The sequence below is a fragment of the Nematostella vectensis genome, chromosome 1 (genome assembly GCF_932526225.1).
Source record: "Nematostella vectensis chromosome 1, jaNemVect1.1, whole genome shotgun sequence".
In the NCBI taxonomy this organism is placed as follows: domain Eukaryota; kingdom Metazoa; phylum Cnidaria; class Anthozoa; order Actiniaria; family Edwardsiidae; genus Nematostella; species Nematostella vectensis.
The window spans coordinates 18,313,120-18,333,933 of NC_064034.1; the positions used below are offsets into that span (position 1 = coordinate 18,313,120).

General features: G+C 41.7%; 2 protein-coding genes and 1 long non-coding RNA gene across 5 annotated transcripts; 2 read left to right on the forward strand and 1 right to left on the reverse strand.

The window, feature by feature from the left end:
- Positions 1-5,054: 5,054 nt before the first annotated feature.
- Positions 5,055-7,476, forward strand: LOC5514466 (neuromedin-K receptor). The gene has a single exon (XM_001634565.3). The coding sequence runs from the start codon at positions 5,987-5,989 to the stop codon at positions 6,983-6,985; it is 999 nt and encodes a 332-aa protein (XP_001634615.1). The 5' UTR covers positions 5,055-5,986; the 3' UTR covers positions 6,986-7,476.
- A 1,238-nt stretch (positions 7,477-8,714) lies between these two features.
- Positions 8,715-9,731, forward strand: LOC116619317. The gene is made up of 2 exons (XR_004296640.2): positions 8,715-9,125; positions 9,599-9,731. It is a non-coding gene; the product is annotated as an uncharacterized LOC116619317 (long non-coding RNA).
- A 1,462-nt stretch (positions 9,732-11,193) lies between these two features.
- LOC5514431 (glutathione hydrolase 1 proenzyme) lies at positions 11,194-20,298 on the reverse strand. Of its 3 annotated transcripts, XM_032384018.2 has the most exons (10): positions 19,949-20,298; positions 18,415-18,635; positions 18,171-18,272; positions 16,958-17,174; positions 16,085-16,404; positions 15,445-15,578; positions 14,619-14,806; positions 14,024-14,252; positions 11,809-11,989; positions 11,194-11,481 (listed from the first exon to the last, which is right to left on the reverse strand). In XM_032384018.2, exons 1-10 carry the CDS (start codon positions 20,089-20,091, stop codon positions 11,366-11,368), a joined length of 1,851 nt encoding a protein of 616 aa, XP_032239909.2. In that variant the 5' UTR covers positions 20,092-20,298; the 3' UTR covers positions 11,194-11,365. The 3 variants fall into 3 exon arrangements, with proteins under 3 accessions (XP_032239909.2, XP_048582023.1, XP_048582028.1); XM_048726066.1 differs by lacking the exons at positions 18,415-18,635; positions 19,949-20,298 and having other exon boundaries at positions 18,101-18,171; XM_048726071.1 differs by lacking the exons at positions 18,171-18,272; positions 18,415-18,635; positions 19,949-20,298 and adding an exon at positions 18,033-18,060.
- Between the last annotated feature and the right edge of the window lie 516 nt (positions 20,299-20,814).

The following is a 20,814-nucleotide window of genomic DNA, read 5'->3' on the forward strand; positions in this document are numbered from 1 at the left end:
ACACATCAGACATAACACCCGTGTCATCCAAGACCCCAGCCAAGACTGCGCGGTAGGGCCCTTCAAGGAGGGTCATTACCGTTCCAAGTCCGGATTCCACTTTCAACCTCGTCTGACTATAACAAGGGACCTTCTAATTACAATCAGGCGCATTATTACAGAAGGATAATTTGCTCAAAAGCTGTAGTAGAAAGTCGGGGGAGTGCTTGGTAACAATACACTAACGTTAATACAGGGGCGTAAATGGGAAAAAGACACCGCCCTAATGCATTTAAAGGGGGGCGTTAATCGGTATGCGGCAGATATATTGTCAGTCTCGTGAGGATTTGGCTCCATATTATGGCTAGACAGACCCCCATGCTGTTACTTTGATGCTAGCGTATCTCGTCGCACACGGAATACCTTTTGTTAAAAGTACGCAGTAAGGGTCCGTCCGGGCAATCTATATGTGAACGGACAGTCAAAGAGAATTAAAAGCAATATAAGGAAAGCTAATTCCTGACTTATGCGAACAAAAGGGCGTGTTCTATTTTTGAAAAGTCGGTTGGGGAGGTCAAGGGAGCACAGCAGGTTATGACATGATGATCACATGTTAGGGCTGCAACGCGCATCTATGAACAGCGCGTACTAGTGATGATTCAAAAAGACTTACTCAAGTAATTATTAGTTAACCGAATCACATTCCAGCAAACGCAGGCAGGTCTGACACATATTTGATTCACCCAAGTGACGGTATAACGCAGTGTTGAATCAGAATTTGTCCCGAGTGTAATGCTATTATACAAAGCCACAGAATGAATGTTTACACGACCTTGGTAAGGTTGAATATTGTTTACCCCTCTCAGTTTCGAGAATAAGTGTGTTTTTTTCAAAACATGGCGTTCTTGCTCTACCCTTGGCGTGCCGCTTGTCTGGAGCTCATCGCAAATTGAGCCAAACAGTCTTTCTTTAGCAATCAATAGAGATTACTCTTCGCGATTTTGCACTTTGAATAACTGTTCAGTACAAGCCCTTTGTGCTTCGAGAGGTTTTCGTCAAGTGGCGACAAGATATCGATTACCGTCCATTATGATGTTTGGGTGTGAGCGACGTGTTATTGACCGGGTTCACGAGCACTAGACTGACGAGGGGCTCGCTAATGAAGCAAGCAGGAAATCCCTCTTGAGATGCGAGTGCGCTTAGAATCAATGAAAAAAAACTTGTTAGAAAAACAATATTAGCTTTTCGCCGCACTGAAGATGATAAAAAGTGTTCAGCGCTTATATATCCTACCTGTTAGTTAAAGCCAGATAGTAATATGAATGATATTTCTTGTAAGGTGTATCCGTATGACCATGAGAGATGAGACATTAAGGAACCTGGGAGGAATCACAGGCACGCTGGGGGGATGGGGGGCCATGGGCGCTATAGCATCACCTATTATTAAAATTACTGTAGACGGCAAAAAGGCCATCTACGAATACAAGCTTTGTACAGAGATGGTGTTACATTTACAATGAACCTACTGTATAAGAATTTCTCTAAGAGTCCTTTCTTTTGATATTCTTAAGACTAATGAACTTATGGAATTGATAAGTTAAGGTGGTACAAGATGAGCGTCTATCGTTTATGAGGGTCTCGAGATCATTTCCCTGCGGATTCATGTCTTACTACTTCCCAATTCATTAGAGACCTTTGGAAGCAAAGCATGTAAGACCACCTTAAAGATTTTATAATTTATCCTGTCAGTCGTGCCAAGGTAAGGAAATAAAATTAACCATAATAACCCTCAAAATCATCTATACAAACTGTGAATACAAGACAAAACAATTATTCTGTGATTGGGCAAGATCCATGCACATTGTCGCCGCCCACCGCCCGGGACATATAGACATAAAACGGCGGTATCATATTACAATGGCTGGACTTTGATCAAAAGCTCACACTTTCTTAGTAGTGTTTTATAAAGGCGGAATGATAAACGAAAAAAATAGTTTTACTGCAAAGGCCGGCTTGTCTTATTTAGCCATTTAGCGTACTCAACGCTTGCTCTCTCCAAATAACCTTTCGCGGATGAAAATAGATAAGATCCAAAGGATAGATAACCTTTTTCATAAGCCGTATCCTACAACCATGATTAGATGTCCAGACATAAATCCTCCATAACTCGTACCTAAGGCCAAGTTCAAACCTCATATTATCCATGAGCCGTATTCAATGCAAATGCATGCAAATGAAGATGAAACAATCGTCTCGATTCATTTGCAAGCATTTGCATTGAATACGGCTCATGGATAATACGACGTTTGAACTTAGCCTAACCGGTCTTCAAAAGCTAACCCTGTTTATTTCCTAGCAAATGAATGCTTGAAAAAAAGACACGAAACATCTCAAGAAACGATTCTTATTTGTTAAAGCCGAATTCGTTGTTGCTCGTCCGTCGAGAATTCGAATCCATTTCTCCCATTTCTGGTCTGGGAATAGCATGACTTGCGTTAAAAGATCACGTGACCAGTGGCAAGTCCAAGCCAAAATAATCACAGAGATAACTGCGCCCTTCACGCCAGAGAGCGACAAAAAAAATATTTACATAAAAATCAATTCTTCCCGAAAAAAAACTTTCTTATTTTATTCGTAAGTGCTAAATATATATTTTTTAATATGGTAATACGTTCCATGTTTGCCTAAGGTTCATAAAAGTGCCTTGAAAGTGCCCGCAAAGACCGCTGGGTGTCCGAGCGTGCGCACTAATATAAAGACTTGCCACCAGTCTAAGGAAACGATTTCGTCTCTCTCCTGCAACCAAACGCGCAACACAACACAAGGGACTGGTGAGAAGTGCCTGAAAACGTCGCGGTGGGCTATTTTCCCACGATGCTCCTCGAACTAAAATGAAAAAAAAAATTTCCTGGTAACCCTGTGAACACTGTTCTAAGCTTCAGCACTAAAAGAGGATCTGTCTACAAGAAAAGTTGATGCTTCCGTTTAGCGGATCCTTTGGACAGAGCCTTCTTCGAGATAGGATCTTATCAGGGTGAGAAAATCAAGGAAACACCCATATGTGGAGTTCCTACTAGTTTAACTCCTCAGACAAATCCGCCGTTTTTTTTAACCAAGGCCCTGACCGCTCTTTAGATTAGCACGACGCTGGCTCTTTGTCACCCTCTAAAATAGCGCTATCACCATTCTGGATCTATTAGCACCGGTAACAGGTAACCTCCTCCGCAGTACATCCTGTGCGATAATCGTAGAAAGCTAGAAATAGCATCTTATTACAGACTCATCGCTTAATTTAAAAGAAAACGGCGGAAATGAAGTCATGGTTGACTCGTAAAAAGGTGTTTGACGAGAAGGTGTTGGGAATGAAGGGAGTTGTGCTTTCAAGGGCTTTTTATTTGATTTCAAAATCAAATGTTTAAATGTTTAATTAGCAGTAAAACCTATAAACGAAATTTACTGTGAAAGCAAACTATTTCTTGAGGTGTTATGTGGAAAGCAAGAGGAGGAGGGGGGGGGGGGGGGGGGGGGCGGTTGCGGATCCCAGGCTCTCGGCTCTCCGATATACCATGTTCTGTCAGTCATCAACTCAAGCGCGAGCGACCATCACATACGTACAGCCCAAATTCTTTTTAGCTACATTAATCCCGTCTCCCATGAAAAAAAGATAGCTGAAGATATCGTATATTATATAGAGACAAACGGAGAAGCAAGCAATATAGTCTTTGTCACTCTTTTTTTATAAGAACAGTTTTATAAGAACGTCCAGACTGAGATTTCGCCAAATTTTAAGAACTAGCTAAGAACATGCCGAGGCTCAGATTGCAGCAATTGTTTTTTAGGCTAATGGGTTCTAAAATGCAGACGTTCTTAAAAAGTGTACCATGAATTAAAAAATGCCAAAACATTATAGCTCAGATACTCACGATATGTGTGGTAATCGGCAACGATAGAACTGTTATCCGTCTTTATCAAACACAGATTAACAGCTAAGAAACATTTGAGGTTGCGCACAAAAATAAAACACGCCTTTTTTATAAGAAACTTTTTTATAAGAGCGTCCAGCCTGAGATTTCACCAAATTTCAAGAACATGCTAAGAACATATCGAGGCTGAGATAGCAAGAAACATTGCTTCGTTAGTCATGCAGAATCGTATTGTGTTCATAATAACAACCTAATATATTTATTGCTCTTCGTAATAATTCATTGGGTATTATATTCTTATATACACTAAAATTTAAGTACATCGTTAAGTCCAACATTTTCAGCCTTAAAGTGCTCCAAAAATAAGAACGGCCCAGCCTCAACTGAAAATTAGACGTTCTTAGAAAACAAAGAGTGTACCGGTTGTAAAATATTCGTTTTGTTATTTGTCAGCTTCTTCAAATTTTTGCATGTATATGTGAAAATTAATTACACCTCATGGTTTGGTTTCATAGGTGGATGTGAAAATGAGACCGTTAGATTCATCGCCATAGAACAAGTCTTAGAAAACAGACGATAATCACAATTAAATACGTGGTCACTGTTATCAAGGTTCATGGTTCGCTATAACCAGGTTATCATGTAATGATTCATATTTAACCGCCAATTTAAGCGTCGCCGTTCAGTCCGACTTATCTAGGTCAGGAGGCGATCTCGCGCCGAAAAGGTTAACTCTTCAATGAGATCTTTCCACCGCAAATCAGCCCATAATAAGGACAATAGGCCAGTGCTTGATGCACAAGGCTAGGGCGAACCACCAACAGAGCACTCGGTAAAAAGATCCGACTGGCGTGGCATTGTAGCATACCGCCAGTGATCTTGTTATATAGCCCCGTGAAATTTACCGATAGATCAATTCGATCATTCGCAGACGCAATTTCCAAACTTTCCTTAGCTAAATACTTTTTTCGCAAAATATACGCGATTTTTTCCATTGCTTTTCTAAAACTTGATGGCCGGATGTGAAAACACATTCACATTATCACACAGCGGTACATGTTCTATTCTCCGTTAGGAATCATATTACAATAGCATTTATCTGCAGTATCAAGACCCCAAGTTCTGGGGTGTAGAGCAATTGCGTGTGCCGCGAGTCACGTTAAATAAAAAATGCGCGTAGCGTCGTAGTGTTATCGCAGCTTGTGCTTATCAGAAAAGTCAGCGCTCAGACAGCATGTCTCCTCTAACGCGCGAAAACCACCCGACAACATGGAACTGATACGACATGTGAAAGCCGTCAAGCGAACGCGGATATGCCCTGCTCTGCTTTAGTTCCCTTGTTTATCTGCTGTGCACATGGTGTAAATGGGCCATTAGCATGTGACAACAGCCAAGCGTTCATCAGAGAGCGCAGAGCTATCACGAATGACGGGAACTTTTCGCGCCCTGAATTGACAGCCATTGTGTGATGCTTGTACTCGTGAGTGGTCGGGCTCCGGTTGCCCGTTGAGTATGCCGTAATTCAAGATGGACGGAGACCCAGTGTAAACATTACGACAGTTCCTTGAGTTGTTTATTCAAGGTTATTACATTCTTGTATCGGCTTGCCCCCCGAGATTAAGAACTGCCACAAATAGACAGCAAGTCGCCTCAACGCCACAAAAACCCGAGCCATTCGCAAGAGCTGCCGTGATTGCATGGGAAGACTGAAGACGTTCCCTTGTTTACTGTAAGCAGCTTTTGGTTTAGCCTTAAGCAAGCTCGGACTTCCGTTAACAATGGCAGAGGGACGAGAAGTTCCAATCTGATAAGACAACTATGAAGGGCAAGTTAATTACTCGGGAGAGGGAAACCTTAACCAGAGCAGTCTCGACTGCCAAGATCTAAGAGATTATTACGACATTCTTCTAGCCCAAACTTCGCGTCGACACATTCAAACGGAGAACGCGTACAGCACGACAGTCTTGGAAGACCTCCTGAAAGCAAAGTGGTCAAAAGGCTTCCTTAGCCCTCTCGACATACGAAACAAAACAAACAGGTTACGACAGTAAGGTACATAGAGAGCGGAGAGCACTCGTTGCTAAATGGAGGGCAGCGAGGATGGTGGAATTGTTAGCTCGTCCTTGAATGGGACGAGTCTAGCGTACACAGTGTCGGCGAATGAGGAGGGGATGCCGGACTATGCCACGGCAGAGATTACTCTACCGCTGTACACGATCTTCATGCTCGTACTCTATACCGTCATATTCATCATCGGCTTTTTCGGCAACTGCATCGTGATCTACGGAGTAATGCAGCAAGGAGCTAACAAGACAACCAGCAGTTTCTTCATAGCGAATCTAGCATTAAGTGATCTTGCCGTACTGGTGCTAAGTTTGCCTGTTGGGTTATTACAGGAATTAGCTTCCTGGCCGTTTGGTGAAATGGCCTGTAAAATATTCTTTCCGCTGGGGGACGTTTTTCTCATGGTTTCTATTATGACTCTGACAATCATAAGTCTTGATCGACTTCGCGCTGTTGTTACACCAAAAAAACGCTTTACAAAAGGCCAGGCCAAAGTGGCGATTATAGTCATTTGGCTTCTATCCTATCTCATCTGTGGCCTTCCAATGTCTTTCTTACTAAAGCTTATTACGTTAGAAACAGGCGTGAAGATTTGCTACCCGTACTGGCCTAACACACTGCATCGGAGAGTGCACATGATGGCAATAAGTCTACTCGTGACTATTCCGCTGTTCATTATCGCGTACTCGTACAGCATGATTGTTTCCACGCTCTGGAAGGTACGCATCATACATAAGAACGTTATAGGGCTGAACAAGGAATCGTTCGCTCGCCTCAAGCAGAAGCGAAAACTGGTTAAGATGTTGATCGTCATTATCATCGCGTTCACTGTCTGCTCGATGCCGTATCTGATCTACGGGCTGTACCTAGAGTTCGCGCAGAAAGAGAGAGATAAACAAGTAGAGATCAGTCTAGTTGTTCTCATTTCTCTATTGTACACCAACAGTGCCGTCAACCCTTTGATTCTGTGCGCAATGAGCAAGGACTATCGAAAGGGTTTGAGGCCGTGTAAATGCTAGCCACAGTTTAATGTTTACCCGTGGTTGTGTTACTCTCGTCTTTCAGCCACGCGTCTCATGTTACGCCCAGGCTATATCACAAAAGACAGCCTTGTGCGGCATATACCGCTTACTTCAAACGCACAGATAATTCAAATTAAATCGAAACTATTAGTTAGGTTAATATTTTTCGAACAGAGTTTGTACATAATATATTTGATATTTGAAGAGGAGTCAGCGCTATTTGCTAAAAGCTGGGATAATTGTTTGAATTGTATATAAAATATGGGACACAGATTGCTCACATGGGAGCCTTCATTTTCTCTGTACTAAAACTGTAAATAAATTGCAGCTGTTTAGGTAGTTACTCGGAGATTCGCTTGATCTCGTGATGAAAGAATAAATGAAAATGGAACTGATTTGTTACTGTTCTTTGCTGTACAGCGAAAAATGAATAAATTGTGTATTTTTCGAGAGAGATTTTGAAGTGAATAAAACATAAGAAAACCAAATTTCGTGTCGTCATTTTTTTGTCTGAATGCGCGTGAATCTAAATTGCATTTTGTTAATGGTAATCACATGGGAGACGGTGTGATGATGCCAACGCTCGTTTTTTAATTTGTTGAGTACTGCTTTATTCCTGGTGAGGTCTTTTGCGTGCCTTTCTCAGATTCTAAGTAAGAAAACGTAACATTTTAACACTTGGTAAAGAGATAATGGTGTTATGAATAGAGATATTACTCGCTAGGAAAGAAAATCTCGCTATCTCGGGCGTATCATCACTATCGCAACATGTGATTCAATCAGGTCTTACAAAGAACAGCTCGGTTAGCGGCACAATAGAGGAATTGATTCACTATTAATCAAGTTAAATCATTGAAAAGGAAAAAAGATAAGATAGACAAGATTCAAATAAGAGAGAGAAAAATTCATCCGTTTGTGTGGTTTGCTATCTTCGCGGGGATCTTATGAACTCGTGAACAACGAGTGTTATTTAAAATCACGGCGGCAGAATGTCTGAGCTCTGATGGACAAAACTCGTTATGACCAAACATAAAAGATGTCAAATAGCCCATAAGAATAATGTTGGTAGTGTTTTGCCTGGCAGTGTAAGCAAAACAAGTATCGTGGTCTAAGAATTGTTTATCATTCTTTAGGAAAGAGTCTTTGTTTCACAGAATTGGAGAGTAATAGCTACACAGTTCAATAATGGAGAAAAAGAAAAGATAATTACTAACCAATTGACCTATCAGTATGTTTAGAAATGCAACAATTTGCAGAGGGATGCCAGCCATTACCAGTCAAATTATTTTTTTCAGAAAATGAACTAAATATAGAATGCGTATTGGATTCTTTTAAAGAGTTTTTTCACGTTTTTCCCCGCTGTCAGTTGGAGCTCATCTTATCAAAGTGATATTTGCAAAAGATGACAGCAATTTTGACAGTTTCTGGCTTCAAAATATATCATTGACAATTCACAACAGACAAGGCACCTTGACAGCACAATCAAAATACAAGAAAAACATTTCACATTCTTTCATTGTCACAGTTATCAATAGACCTAACTTAGATTGTTTGCTAATTTTAACCTTTAACAATATACATAGTGTTTTTTCTCCATAAATATTCTGCCATTGTTGTTAAAGAGTACAGATTATGCCTAACCATAATGCAATGCTTTGGCTGACATTTTTTTACCACAGCAAAAATCAAAACATTTCTAATTTCTTCAGCACCATAGTAGAAAGGTTGATTTTAAGTTTGGTTGAACTAATATAATAAAATAACTTCCACCCCCTACTTATCAACCTCCACCACCTAAGTTAAAACTAACTATAATAACAATGTAATGAAGTGTGCAGTTGAATCTAGCTTTATGGGAGTTTATTTCTTTGTGCACGCTAGCTAGCCATTTTGACTCAAACCTCGCTATCGACGGGGTCATACTGAAAACTAATCATTCAAGCAGTTTGTTTGACTGAAAGGAAAGAGCCCACTCAGAGATAAAAGACTTACGGGCAAAACTGCCAAAAGCGCACTTAGAACAGGATTTGTACGTAAGCAGATTACGTCGTATGTCTGCTTGGGCTAGTGGTGATGGTGCAACTCTCTACGCGGGGTGACGGGATTGTTGATTTCTAAAAGAGACTATTCCTCGAAGGTAAAATTGAGATAGAAAAAGCTCCCGGCTAGACTTGAATATATACCACATTTAGTTCAAACGTCGTATTATTCATGAGCCGTATTCAAAGCAAATGAAGATGAAACAATCGACTTAATTCATTGGCATGTATTTGCATTTAATACGGCTCATGGATAATACGACGGCCGGCTTCAAAGCTCCCTAGCTCTATAATATTCCTAGTTGCAAATAATTCTGAGTTTTAGCTTAAAAATATACCGGCTAGGGTTACCGCAAGCTTACTAAAAACCTACAACTTATATACTGTACTCATTTTCAAGCCCCTCAGCAAAAATCATTGGAATGGGATATTCTACCCATTCACATTACTGTAATTACCTTTCGCTTGAGTTTCCCCCCCCCCCCCCCCCATCCCCCCACCGGAGTCATTGTGACCACCATTTTGATTTTCCCGCGTGACTCGATGACTGCTCCTTACTCAAACTCCACAGGCGTCCCAGCGAGCGACCGGGTAGCCATGATGAAACGGATTTTTAAAACCGCGATAGATGATTGTCTTTGACAAGCACTACCAGCGAAAAGCCGCGAGGGAAGAATATTTCGAATATATAGCGGTGACACCTGTATAATACAGAATGTAGAGAAGTTGATTGCCCCTACCAGGAGAACATGCTCTCCTGTACCCCCCCCCCCCCCCCCCCTCCCTCCCTACTTAGGAGCATCTGATATTGCAACTATTCATTCTACTATTTATTCAGTCCATTCGCGGACAAATCAAGGCTTGGATATAATTGATTCTCGTTGAAACGTAAGAGAAAGGTCATTATTTATCGGGGAGGGGGGGGGGGGGGGGGGGGGGGGGGTAGGGCTGACAACTTAAATTTTTATCTGGCTCAAAAAATTCGACCTTTATCCCAATCTAAAGCACAAAAATGGTGACCCTCCCCCGAAAAGGATACCAAAAATTAAGGCCCTCCCACAGAACAAAAAAAAAATATAAAATTATTGTGTGTGGGGGAGGGGGGGGGGGGGGGGCAGTGACATAGACATGGAGCTTTAAACACCACCAAGCCAGGAGAAAAGTTGATTTTGAGCCTATTTTTCAGGGGTGTAAAATAATAATGTATAGGAGGGTCTTGGGCATTTTTTATTTTATTTTATTAGCTTTGCCATTAAACATGAATAAAAACAATTACAAATATACACGACAAATGGCAGGGACACCGCAACATCTATAGGCCATTCTGCGGGCTCAGTGAATTAGACACGTGACTTAGGCATGCTCCCATTTAACATATTGCCATTTTCAAATATGTGAAAAGCTAATATTGTTAAAACCTAAATTGAAAACCCAATCTGAAAAGTTTGTAGGGGGGATTTGACATCAATCGAAATTCGTAAATTCAGCGATGGAAGTTAATAAAATCAAAACTGCAAAATGTGAATATGGTAGAGGCCACACTTTAAGGGATAATGATATTCAACGCCAGCCAAACGAAATCATGAAAGTGCAAGCAGATGGCACATCACATTCATTTATCTATTTTGTTCGGGGTACGAGGTTGTCCCCAGAAAAAAAAAAATTAATTCCAGTCTTTTAGGAGGCTCGGAAATTGATCAGAATACCTGTTCAAAAAGGCTCTCACCTAAACCCTTTATTAAAATTTGAGGCCCTCCCCAATCGACGCTCAAAAAATTTCAACCCTCCCCCCAAACATAGCAGCTTTCCCAGTTAAGGAGGCTTGTTAGTAATTCTTTATAGTGTATTTTCATTTTACTCATTATAAAGTTGGCGTCTAGTAGTCTCAAATCTCATCCGATTTTATTCATGTTTTCGGATGATAATATTTAATCATCCGTTTTTGATGGGCTTATTTTATTTATCGATAACCGATTTAAAGTTATGAACAGACCAGTAGTTTATAAACTTTTCAATCCCCATCAAAACAGTAAATATAATGAACTTGGGCCGCCTGTGGCATGCTCAATGGAAACCCCCTAATTATTAATGTAGATAAAACAAACCTACCGGTAAAGGGCTAATTTTTAAATTTCGTGGTCCCTGCGGAAACTGAAACCAAACACATCGAAAAAAACACACTTTTATTTGCTTTTCAGAAAAAGGTACAAGTACACACAGGTTTGTCCCTTTCTTTAAAAAGCAGCTAATGAGGACGCTTTCGGAGTCATTTCTCCCAGGCACCACCAACTATTGTCATTTATACAATCAAGAAGAAAATATATAAAAGTCCATATTTTTATTTCTTGTACCCGTCAGCGATGCCGCCCTTGCGGTAGTCTGCTAGCGCCAGCAGCTTACCGCTCTTCTCACGAACAATAACCTGCACTACACCCATGATCTGTGTCGGGGTTCCTGTGGAAATAATAGCAGAGAGATCCTGGTGATTATTCTTCAGTTAAAGAAGGCCAATCACGCCGCCATTCTATTCTCCCGCTCAATGACGAGTCACACAAAGAATCTATTTTATGGGCCATTTCAAGCCCATGAATTTCAAAGTAACTGAGAAGCTTTCAATCAAATATCATTAAAAAAGTATCAGACTTTAATCGTGGATGACTATTTCGAAGTATTCTTGCAAACAGACCATTGCGTTTTCCAACGTAAACAATAACAAAGGAGTGGTTGATCGACATTCTTTAAGACGAGGATTGAGCGGAATTCCGTATTACTTATTCTTACCAGTAAAGAGGGCTGTATCATTGGTAACGTAACGATGGCCAAATCGTTTGATCTTTTTTATGAGCTTGTGGGAAAAGTTTTCCTCGACTAGAACCATTTCTGGGAAGAGCTGTGAGTGGAGCCTGGGTCTAGCTACCGCATTCTTCAAGTTTAGGCCAAACCAGTAGTAGTTCATTATCACCTAGAGGCATAAAATCACATATTGTTGGTCAACCTCTGAGCAAAAACTCCAATTTCGTTGGGACTCTGGGAATGATTGAGAGCGATTTAGAGGTGTAGAGGGATGTATCATATTAACTGCGCTAACGTAGTGTGGATGTATCATATTACCTGCGCTAACGTAGTGTGGATGTGTCATATTACCTGTGCTAACGTAATGCGGATGTATCATATTACCTGCGCTAACGTAATGCGGATGTATCATATAACCTGCGCTGACGTAGTGCGGATGTATCATATTACCTGCTCTAACGTAGTGTGGATGTATCATATAACCTGCGCTGACGTAGTGCGGATGTATTATATTACCTGCGCTAACGTAGTGTGGATGTGTCATATTACCTGTGCTAACGTAGTGGGGATGTATCATATTACCTGCACTAACGTAGTGTGGATGTGTCATATTACCTGCGCTGACGTAGTGTGGATGTGTCATATTACCTGTGCTAACGTAGTGTGGATGTGTCATATTACCTGTGCTAACGTAGTGGGGATGTATCATATTACCTGCGCTAACGTAGTGTGGATGTGTCATATAACCTGCGCTGACGTAGTGCGGATGTAACATATTACCTGCACTAACGTAGTACAGATGCATCATATTACCTGCGCTAACGTAGTGTGGATGTATCATATTACCTGCGCTAACGTAGTGTGGATGTGTCATATTACCTGTGCTAACGTAATGCGGATGTATCATATTACCTGCGCTAACGTAATGCGGATGTATATATCATATAACCTGCGCTGACGTAGTGCGGATGTATTATATTACCTGCTCTAACGTAGTGTGGATGTATCATATAACCTGCGCTAACGTAGTGCGGATGTGTCATATTACCTGCGCTAACGTAGTGGGGATGTATCGTACTATCTGCGCTAACGTAGTGGGGATGTATCATATTAGCTGCACTAACGTAGTGTGGATGTGTCATATTACCTGCGCTGACGTAGTGTGGATGTGTCATATTACCTGCGCTGACGTAGTGTGGATGTGTCATATTACCTGTGCTAACGTAGTGTGGATGTGTCATATTACCTGTGCTAACGTAGTGGGGATGTATCATATTACCTGCGCTAACGTAGTGTGGATGTGTCTAATTACCTGCGCTGACGTAGTGCGGATGTAACATATTACCTGCACTAACGTAGTACAGATGCATCATATTACCTGCGCTAACGTAGTGCGGATGTATCATATCACCTGCACTAACGTAGTACGGATGTATCGTATCACCTGCGCTAACGTAGTGCGGATGTATCGTATTACCTGCGCTAACGTAGTACGGACGTATCATATTACCTGCGCTAACGTAGTGAAGATGTATCATATTACCTGCGCTAACGAAGTGAAGATATATAATATTACCTGCGCTAACGTAGTGGGGATGTATCATATTACCTGCGCTAACGTAGTGCGGATGTGTCATATTACCTGCGCTAACGTAGTGGGGATGTATCGTACTACCTGCGCTAACGTAGTGCGGATGTGTCATATTACCTGCGCTAACGTAGTGAAGATGTATCATATTACCTGCGCTAACGAAGTGAAGATATATAATATTACCTGCGCTAACGTAGTGCGGATGTATCATATTACCTGCGCTAACGTAGTGCGGATGTGTCATATTACCTGCGCTAACGTAGTGTGGATGTGTCATATAACCTGCGCTAACGTAGTGCGGATGTATCGTACTACCTGCGCTAACGTAGTGCGGATGTGTCATATTACCTGCGCTAACGTAGTGTGGATGTATCGTACTACCTGCGCTAACGTAGTGCGGATGTATCGTATTACGTGCGCTAACGTAGTGCGGATGTGTCATATTACCTGCGCTAACGTAGTGCGGATGTATCATATTACCTGCGCTAACGTAGTGCGGATGTGTCATATTACCTGCGCTAACGTAGTGTGGATGTGTCATATTACCTGCGCTAACGTAGTACAGATGCATCATATTACCTGCGCCAACGTAGTGTGGATGTATCATATTACCTGCGCTAACGTAGTGGGGATGTATCGCCCTCCTGCTGCGCCGATCACCATCTGTAGGTTGTCGTCCTTGTCTACTATGATGGCCGGGCACGCCAGGGACAAGGGCTTGCGGTGAGGAAGGAAGTTGTCTGGTACAAGACCATACTCGTTCACCCAGTGGTTCATGGAATCAGCAAGCTGGTCATTATAGATGATTCCGAGTTTCTTGGAACGAATCTTGGAACCGAAGCTGAAGACGCCAAAACGGAAGTCATCATTGTGATATAAAGCGTCGCGGGGGACATTGTTAGCGATTTCTGAACGTTTTGTATTTTTAAAATAAGACCCCTCCACCACCTAACACTACATCCAGACATTAAAGGAAAAGTTAGAGAAAAGGTATTTGGAATTTGCCCTTCGCCCACCAAAGATCACTATTCCGAGTTTGTCTGATAGTAATCCACACACCAATACAAAAACTAAACCTTTTTGCATTTAAAAAAATGTTAACACGTTCTTTGCTGCTCGATTCCACTATTTTTGAAGCAATCGCTACCAGTCCCTTACTGCTTGCAACACCACCCACCACCCCCACCCCCACAAAATGCCAACTCACTACTTGTTGATGGAGCTGGTCAGAGACACCCCGTTGCCATCAGCATCCACAACAGACAGATGAGTTGTACCGGATGTGACGTCAGTCCGGTAGTTGATGGGTCCGTAGTATTTGACAGGATGGGTCCTGTTGTCGATGAACTTGCGAAGGTTGTTGGAGTGTGTCTGATCGACCATTTTCTCCACGACCTGTAGGTGAAAACAGAATTATATGAAGACAAGAAGGAGAAAGGGAAAAAGAGATGAAGCGAGATTAAACAGCTTAGCTGCACGGCCTTTTCAAGCTTTTCAAGGCTGAGGTCTCGTGGTCGAATTCGGAGTCGGGTAAAATTTAGATATCACACAGCTTATATTGGTAGAGCTTAAAAGCAAAAATGGACACATTAATTTAATATTTAACTTCCACTAAGAAATCACGTGACTTTTTGGGTACGATCTATTAAATGTTAGTGCGAATTAAATGTTGATTTTGGAAAAGGGTTTCCATGTGCTAACGACATATTTTTAGTATAACTCCTTTTTACCCCACCCCCCTTGGAAGGGGGGAATTATTGCGCTTTCATTTAAAAAATGGCAGATTGACCATATAAATGATTTGGAAATCATTAACAGCACAATAACAAAAACTAATTTAGCGCTTACGAATAAGCCAGAAAGTTTCTTTGTCAGAAAGAGCTTATTTTCATTGAAAGATTTTTCGTGGCTCTCTGGTTCAAGGGAGCAGCCATTTCTGTGGCTTGAATGTGTCATTTAAAAAGTCACATGACTTTTCAGCGAAATCGCCTTTTCACCGACCGGGACGTGACATCACACCGTTGTCGAGTTACCTTGTTGGCATCCTTCATGTACCGTGGGTCGCCAAGATACGTCAGACTAGCGTGTGCAAACTTGAACGCCTCAATCATGCGGTGGTATGTCAACCCAGGGTGGTCCTTGAGATCCGATGGCTTGAAGTTGTATCCTATAGGTACAGAAAAGCACATAAAGGTTATTGTCATGTTCCGATTGGATAACCAGACTTGCCCTGCGCGGAAGTCTCTGTAGTGGATAAGGGGGTACTTCTACCGCTGTTTGGAATTTGCTAGTCGTGCCTTCGGCCTTTGCAATAGCGAGCCTCTTGTACCAATAGTAACGTATGGGATAACGGGAACTGCGGGCCTCGAGTTCCCCCCCCCCTCCCTCCCTCCAAGATCAAACAGTTGTCCCTTATCTAAATGGTATGTGTGAGTCTCGGGCGAGGAGCACGCGCGAATGCCTGTGGTGATAGAAAACAAAGGTTCCTTGGGTATATTCAAAATGGCTGCCACGAAAGAAAACGAGGCTCTCTGTATATTTGGAAAGTGGACTTTCCAAATACGGTATGCAATCTCATAAAAGGAGTTTACAATGAAAATTACTGGCTAGTAGCAGGGAATGAAGGGTCCTCTCCAATATCTATGGAAGAGAGCCCCATGTCACGTGACCTACCACTTAGAATCTGCAGTGCCTCCGACATGACAGCACCTCCCCCTGCGGGTGGGGGTGGGGTGATGATTTTGGCTCCGTTCATGTGACCCAGATAGGCTATGACAGGTTTAACATCCCCGGCAATGTACTCCTTTAGGTCGTCAAGGGTGAAGATGCCCCCCTCGCCGTTTATGTCTTTCACAACTGTCTTAGACATCTTGCCGTTGTAGAAGATATCTGCACCACCAGACTTGCCTATTTCCTCTAAGGTCTTTCCGTACACAGGTCTCTTGACAATATCACCCTCGACTAGCATTTTTCCATTACGAGTAAAGATCTCCCTGTAGGCCATTCAGTACCAAAAGTATTCAATAATAGGAACATTTGTGGTTTTACTGAGAAGAACAAAAGATAAAAACGCCATTGGCTGCTCCTCTTTACACAATACCCCTCTACCAACACACGACAGATTCCATTACTCTTCTCTTTTTGACTGTTTGTGATATTGGAAGTGTCAATACCCAAGTAAGTTGTTGTTGGTGATGGCGAGGGTGTAGGTGTGTATGGTACTCCTAGTAAGTTGTTGTTGGTGGTGGTGAGGGTGTATGGTACCCACCCTAGTAAGTTGTTGTTGTTGGTGGTAAATGTGCGCTCAACCTAATAATTTGTTGTTGTTGTTGGTGGTGGTGGTGGTGAGGGTGTATGGTACCCATCCTAGTAAGTTGTTGTTGGTGGTGGTAAATGTGCGCTCAACCTAATAATTTGTTGTTGGTGGTGGTGGTGGTGAAGGTGTATGGTACCCACCCTAGTAAGTTGTTGTTGGTGGTGGTAAATGTGCGCTCAACCTAATAATTTGTTGGTGGCGGTGGTAAGGGTGTATGGTAGTTATCTCACCCTAGAGAGTTGCTGTTGGTGATGTTGAGGGCGTTCTTGGCAATAGCCGTCGCTAGGGACGGGTGCACCTTATACCCCTTCTTGCAGAGATCAGCAGCGGGTTGGAAAAGCCTCTCCCACTTGAGCTTTCCGTACTTCTTCCACGCATTTTCAAAGCCTCGCAATTCGCCGGGAACGCCGACCATCAAGCCTTCACTCGGCCGCATTGTGTTCATTTCTGCAGGGGAAAGAGGAGACTTGAAAATGTAGGCCTAGAAAACTGTTTAATATGGTATAAAATTGATGAGAAATGTCGCTATATATTTGTCACTTTACTGCCGAATGGTACCGTTTACTTTTCTATCCGTATACCCGCCTCTGTCCCGCTCCTTTATGCCTCATGCGTGACCTCATGCGTGACGTGACAATCTGCAGTGCTCCCAACATGATAGCTTCTCAATTGATAATCTTATTCAGATAGGCTACCACAAATTAAAGCTAGCTGACTGCCAGCCTTTTATGGCGTTCGTTGCTTCCTAATTCCCTCAATCCCTTGGTAAAATAATTGGATTGAAAGTGTGTAGTGGAAAGCGTCAGCTTCGCTCACCTTCCAATACAAATAATTTTATCTTCCTACCTTAGTTTAACTTTTGTCCCCAATATTGCAGGACCTTCCACTCCGCCACCCATACATACCCTAAATATTTGTCATTTTTTGCGAAATACTTCCCCCTCTCATCTCTCCTATTGTACATATTTGTCACAGATAACTTTGTCCCTAATGTTAACGGGCCATCTACAAGGCTTACCTTCAATATAATCTATTTCCTTACTTTTCCTAGACCTATTCCATAGATTTAACCTGTTGTCCGCGTTCATTCTACAGGCTTGACCTTTTTGCTTATGCCCCCTCTATTACCCAATTACTTTCCTGCTATTATAGCAGGAAAAGGTCTTGTTGTACCTCCGGCATTCATACACTCGTCTTGTTGTCAGCCTCTGTAACCCCATGCTCTATATCCTCGCTATTAGCAGGCTTGTTCTATAAGCGCAACCTATTACTTATGCCCTTACTCGTCTTGCTGTCTCTACCCACCTCTCATTTTCATCAGATGAAATACGTGTAGCATGTCTTTGCCCTCTCGTCTTGCTGTCTCTACCCACCTCTCATTTTCATCAGATGAAGTACGTGTAGCATGTCTTTGCCCTTACTCGTCTTGCTGTCTCTACCCACCTCTCATTTTCATCAGATGAAGTACGTGTAGCATGTCTTCGGTGCCTTTGGAAGTCAGGCGTTTAGGTGCCATCTCACGGAAGTCGATAGAAGCCGAAGTCTCTAAATTAAATCAAATAAAAAGCCCATATAATTACAGTAAGAAGTAGCGAGAATCTTTCTAAAGCCGATTTTTGGTGGCCTATCTACATGCCTGTGTTGCGCATAATGTACTTCTAGGTGTTTATTACATGTGTGCACTTACTAGACTCTCTATCGTAAATCACCATGAAGCCACCGCCTCCGATACCAGCGGAGTGTGGATTAACCACGCCTACACACAATGCCGTTACTATGGCAGCGTCAACAGCATGGCCACCATCTTTCAGCGCCTGCGTGCCGAGCTTGGAGCAAAGCTCGTGGTCAGCGGCTACTGCCGCATGGGGAAATTCACGTGGTGCGGGGGGTGGTCCGACCACGGCCGAGCTACAGGTGGACAGGAAAAAAAGGCAGAACGTGACGATGGATGGGTAGGGTAGATTTGAATACAAAGGAATTTGCACTCATTCAAAAGTCTACAGTCACTTGTTTTCCCCTAAGTACGATACTGCCAACACATGATGAAACCGTTGTCGTTTTGGGGGTCTGGTACCGAGGAATCTTGTTTCTTTTTAGACACTTTCTCTATAGACTAAATATGGTCACAGTCACTGTTTTTCTCTTCTGATTACAAGACATAAAGTTTACGAAGCCCCTGCGATACGACAACCGTAAAAATGACAAGAATCATGCAGCTTTTCCAAATAAGGAATATATTATTATTAATATAAGTGACCGCGTTTGGCAAAAACGGCAATTTTTGGCTGAATTTTCTTGATATGATATTTTGTCCTTATTATAATACCTCCTCAGGGCAGACCGTGATGACGTGCTTAGATAACCGACTATTCAGAGTTTGGCTTGAAGAAGTCGTGATATGGACGAAAGATTTCCAGCAGTCGACTACCAACCACTTTTTGGTGTAAAATTTTAGTATTCTGCTTCGAGGTCACGACTGCTTGGTTGTATTATTGCGATATATCGATAGTAAACAGTAAACTCGGCTAAACAGAACTTGCATATAAGGAATAAATGGGACTAATTTTAAGAGATCTGGTATATAACGGGTATTTATCGTAGATCTCAGCTTCTCTAATTCATGCGCATTTCACTAATCAGAAACTGTGATAAACGCGTAGGTAAATGGATATCGAATGAAATAACTTTTGAGCTGAACTCAGATAACGCTTACTTCATCTTTCCCCCATTTTCCATTTGACTAAAAAAACACTTTGCCGAAATTGTCGAACTTATTGTTAATGAAGTAGAACACGCTAGGGTCGGACTCCAACTCGAGGTCGGATAAATCGAATTCCCGGAAAAAATGGGATCGAGATTGTTTAAATCCACTTTGGTAACTTGACCCTGATTTACACTAAACACATAACAAATTAAAGTAGTGAAAATCTTGAATGATTGTTGATCAAACTATCTACTGTTGTTTTGTCTTAGAATTTTTTCCACTAAAATTTCGAAAACGACAAATTTACGACTTTTCAGGATGGTTGATATATTCTTCTTGATAAAAAAAACCCTACTGGTTATAGTTTTTGATGAAAATCTTACGAATTTTAATGCTTTAATGTTACAAAGTAAAAATAAATGCCAATCTAAATTGTTTATAAAATATTGTTCAAAACAAAAATATCAAATAATATACACGATAGTTTAAGTGTAACAAGATTAACTATTTCTCTTACCGTTTCGATATATCCGTGTACAACGATACCAATTTCTTTTCAGCTCCAGAATAATACCCTACAATACCAATTACGCAAAGAGTGCCTACAAACCCAAATAGCTTAAAAAACAGCTTAGTATTCCTACAAGAACCCGTCTCCATCGTGGAAAGGTGAACTTTCCGGCTGAGCTTAATTTCGAGGCCAAACCTGATAGTTGAAGAACCAGCAGAATTCTTGTCGCAAGAGTAGATAGGTCAGGCCTCCGTAGTTATGACCACCTGTTAGAAGCTTGTGGAAGTTCGCGGACGATTAAACCTGCGTGAACTTGGAACAGCAATGCTAGGAATGCTGGTTGGTCCACCAACTGGACATCGGTGCGTCAAAAATTAACACCCTTGAGGTTATGGGGGAGGGCCACTGTCCGTAAAGAAGCAAGTTGGAATGTTTAAAGGAAAATCGCTGGAATATCTTTATTCTTCGTGAAGATTGTTTCTTCTTTTTTTACTCGTGACAATGTCTTTGCATGGTTTACTTTATTGTTGTTGTTTTTTTCTAAGGATGGTATTCAGCAATTAGTAAACATAATCTCTTGCGTGAAGTATTTTAGAAATTTTCCAGTAAAATACCAAATTCAATTCTTTAATCGAAGGTTTTAAAGTCGCCAAGTATACTAATATTAAAGAATTCAGCTGCACATCCAGGTTCTAATCATAACAGCTGTTATCCTTGTCATTACATTCTCTTATTGTATTCTCTTCTGCCATTGTAAAATGGGTACAACGCTTTGATTTTTTTTGTCACAAAAGACATCTCACGTCTCGCCTAAGTAACCCAGCATGTCATCAAGATTTCGTATAAAGGGTGGAGCAGGGATGATGATAGGT

Coding starts and splice junctions, on each gene's coding strand:
- LOC5514466 (XM_001634565.3), top strand. CDS start 5,987: ATGGAGGGCAGCGAGGATGGTGGAATTGTTAGCTCGTCCTTGAATGGG.
- LOC5514431 (XM_032384018.2), bottom strand. CDS start 20,091: ATGGAGACGGGTTCTTGTAGGAATACTAAGCTGTTTTTTAAGCTATTT. Junction 14,807..15,444: donor ACATGAAGGATGCCAACAAG/GTAACTCGACAA, acceptor TTTCACCTACAG/GTCGTGGAGAAAATGGTCGA. Junction 11,990..14,023: donor TCCCCACTACGTTAGCGCAG/GTAATATGATAC, acceptor TTATGCCTCTAG/GTGATAATGAACTACTACTG.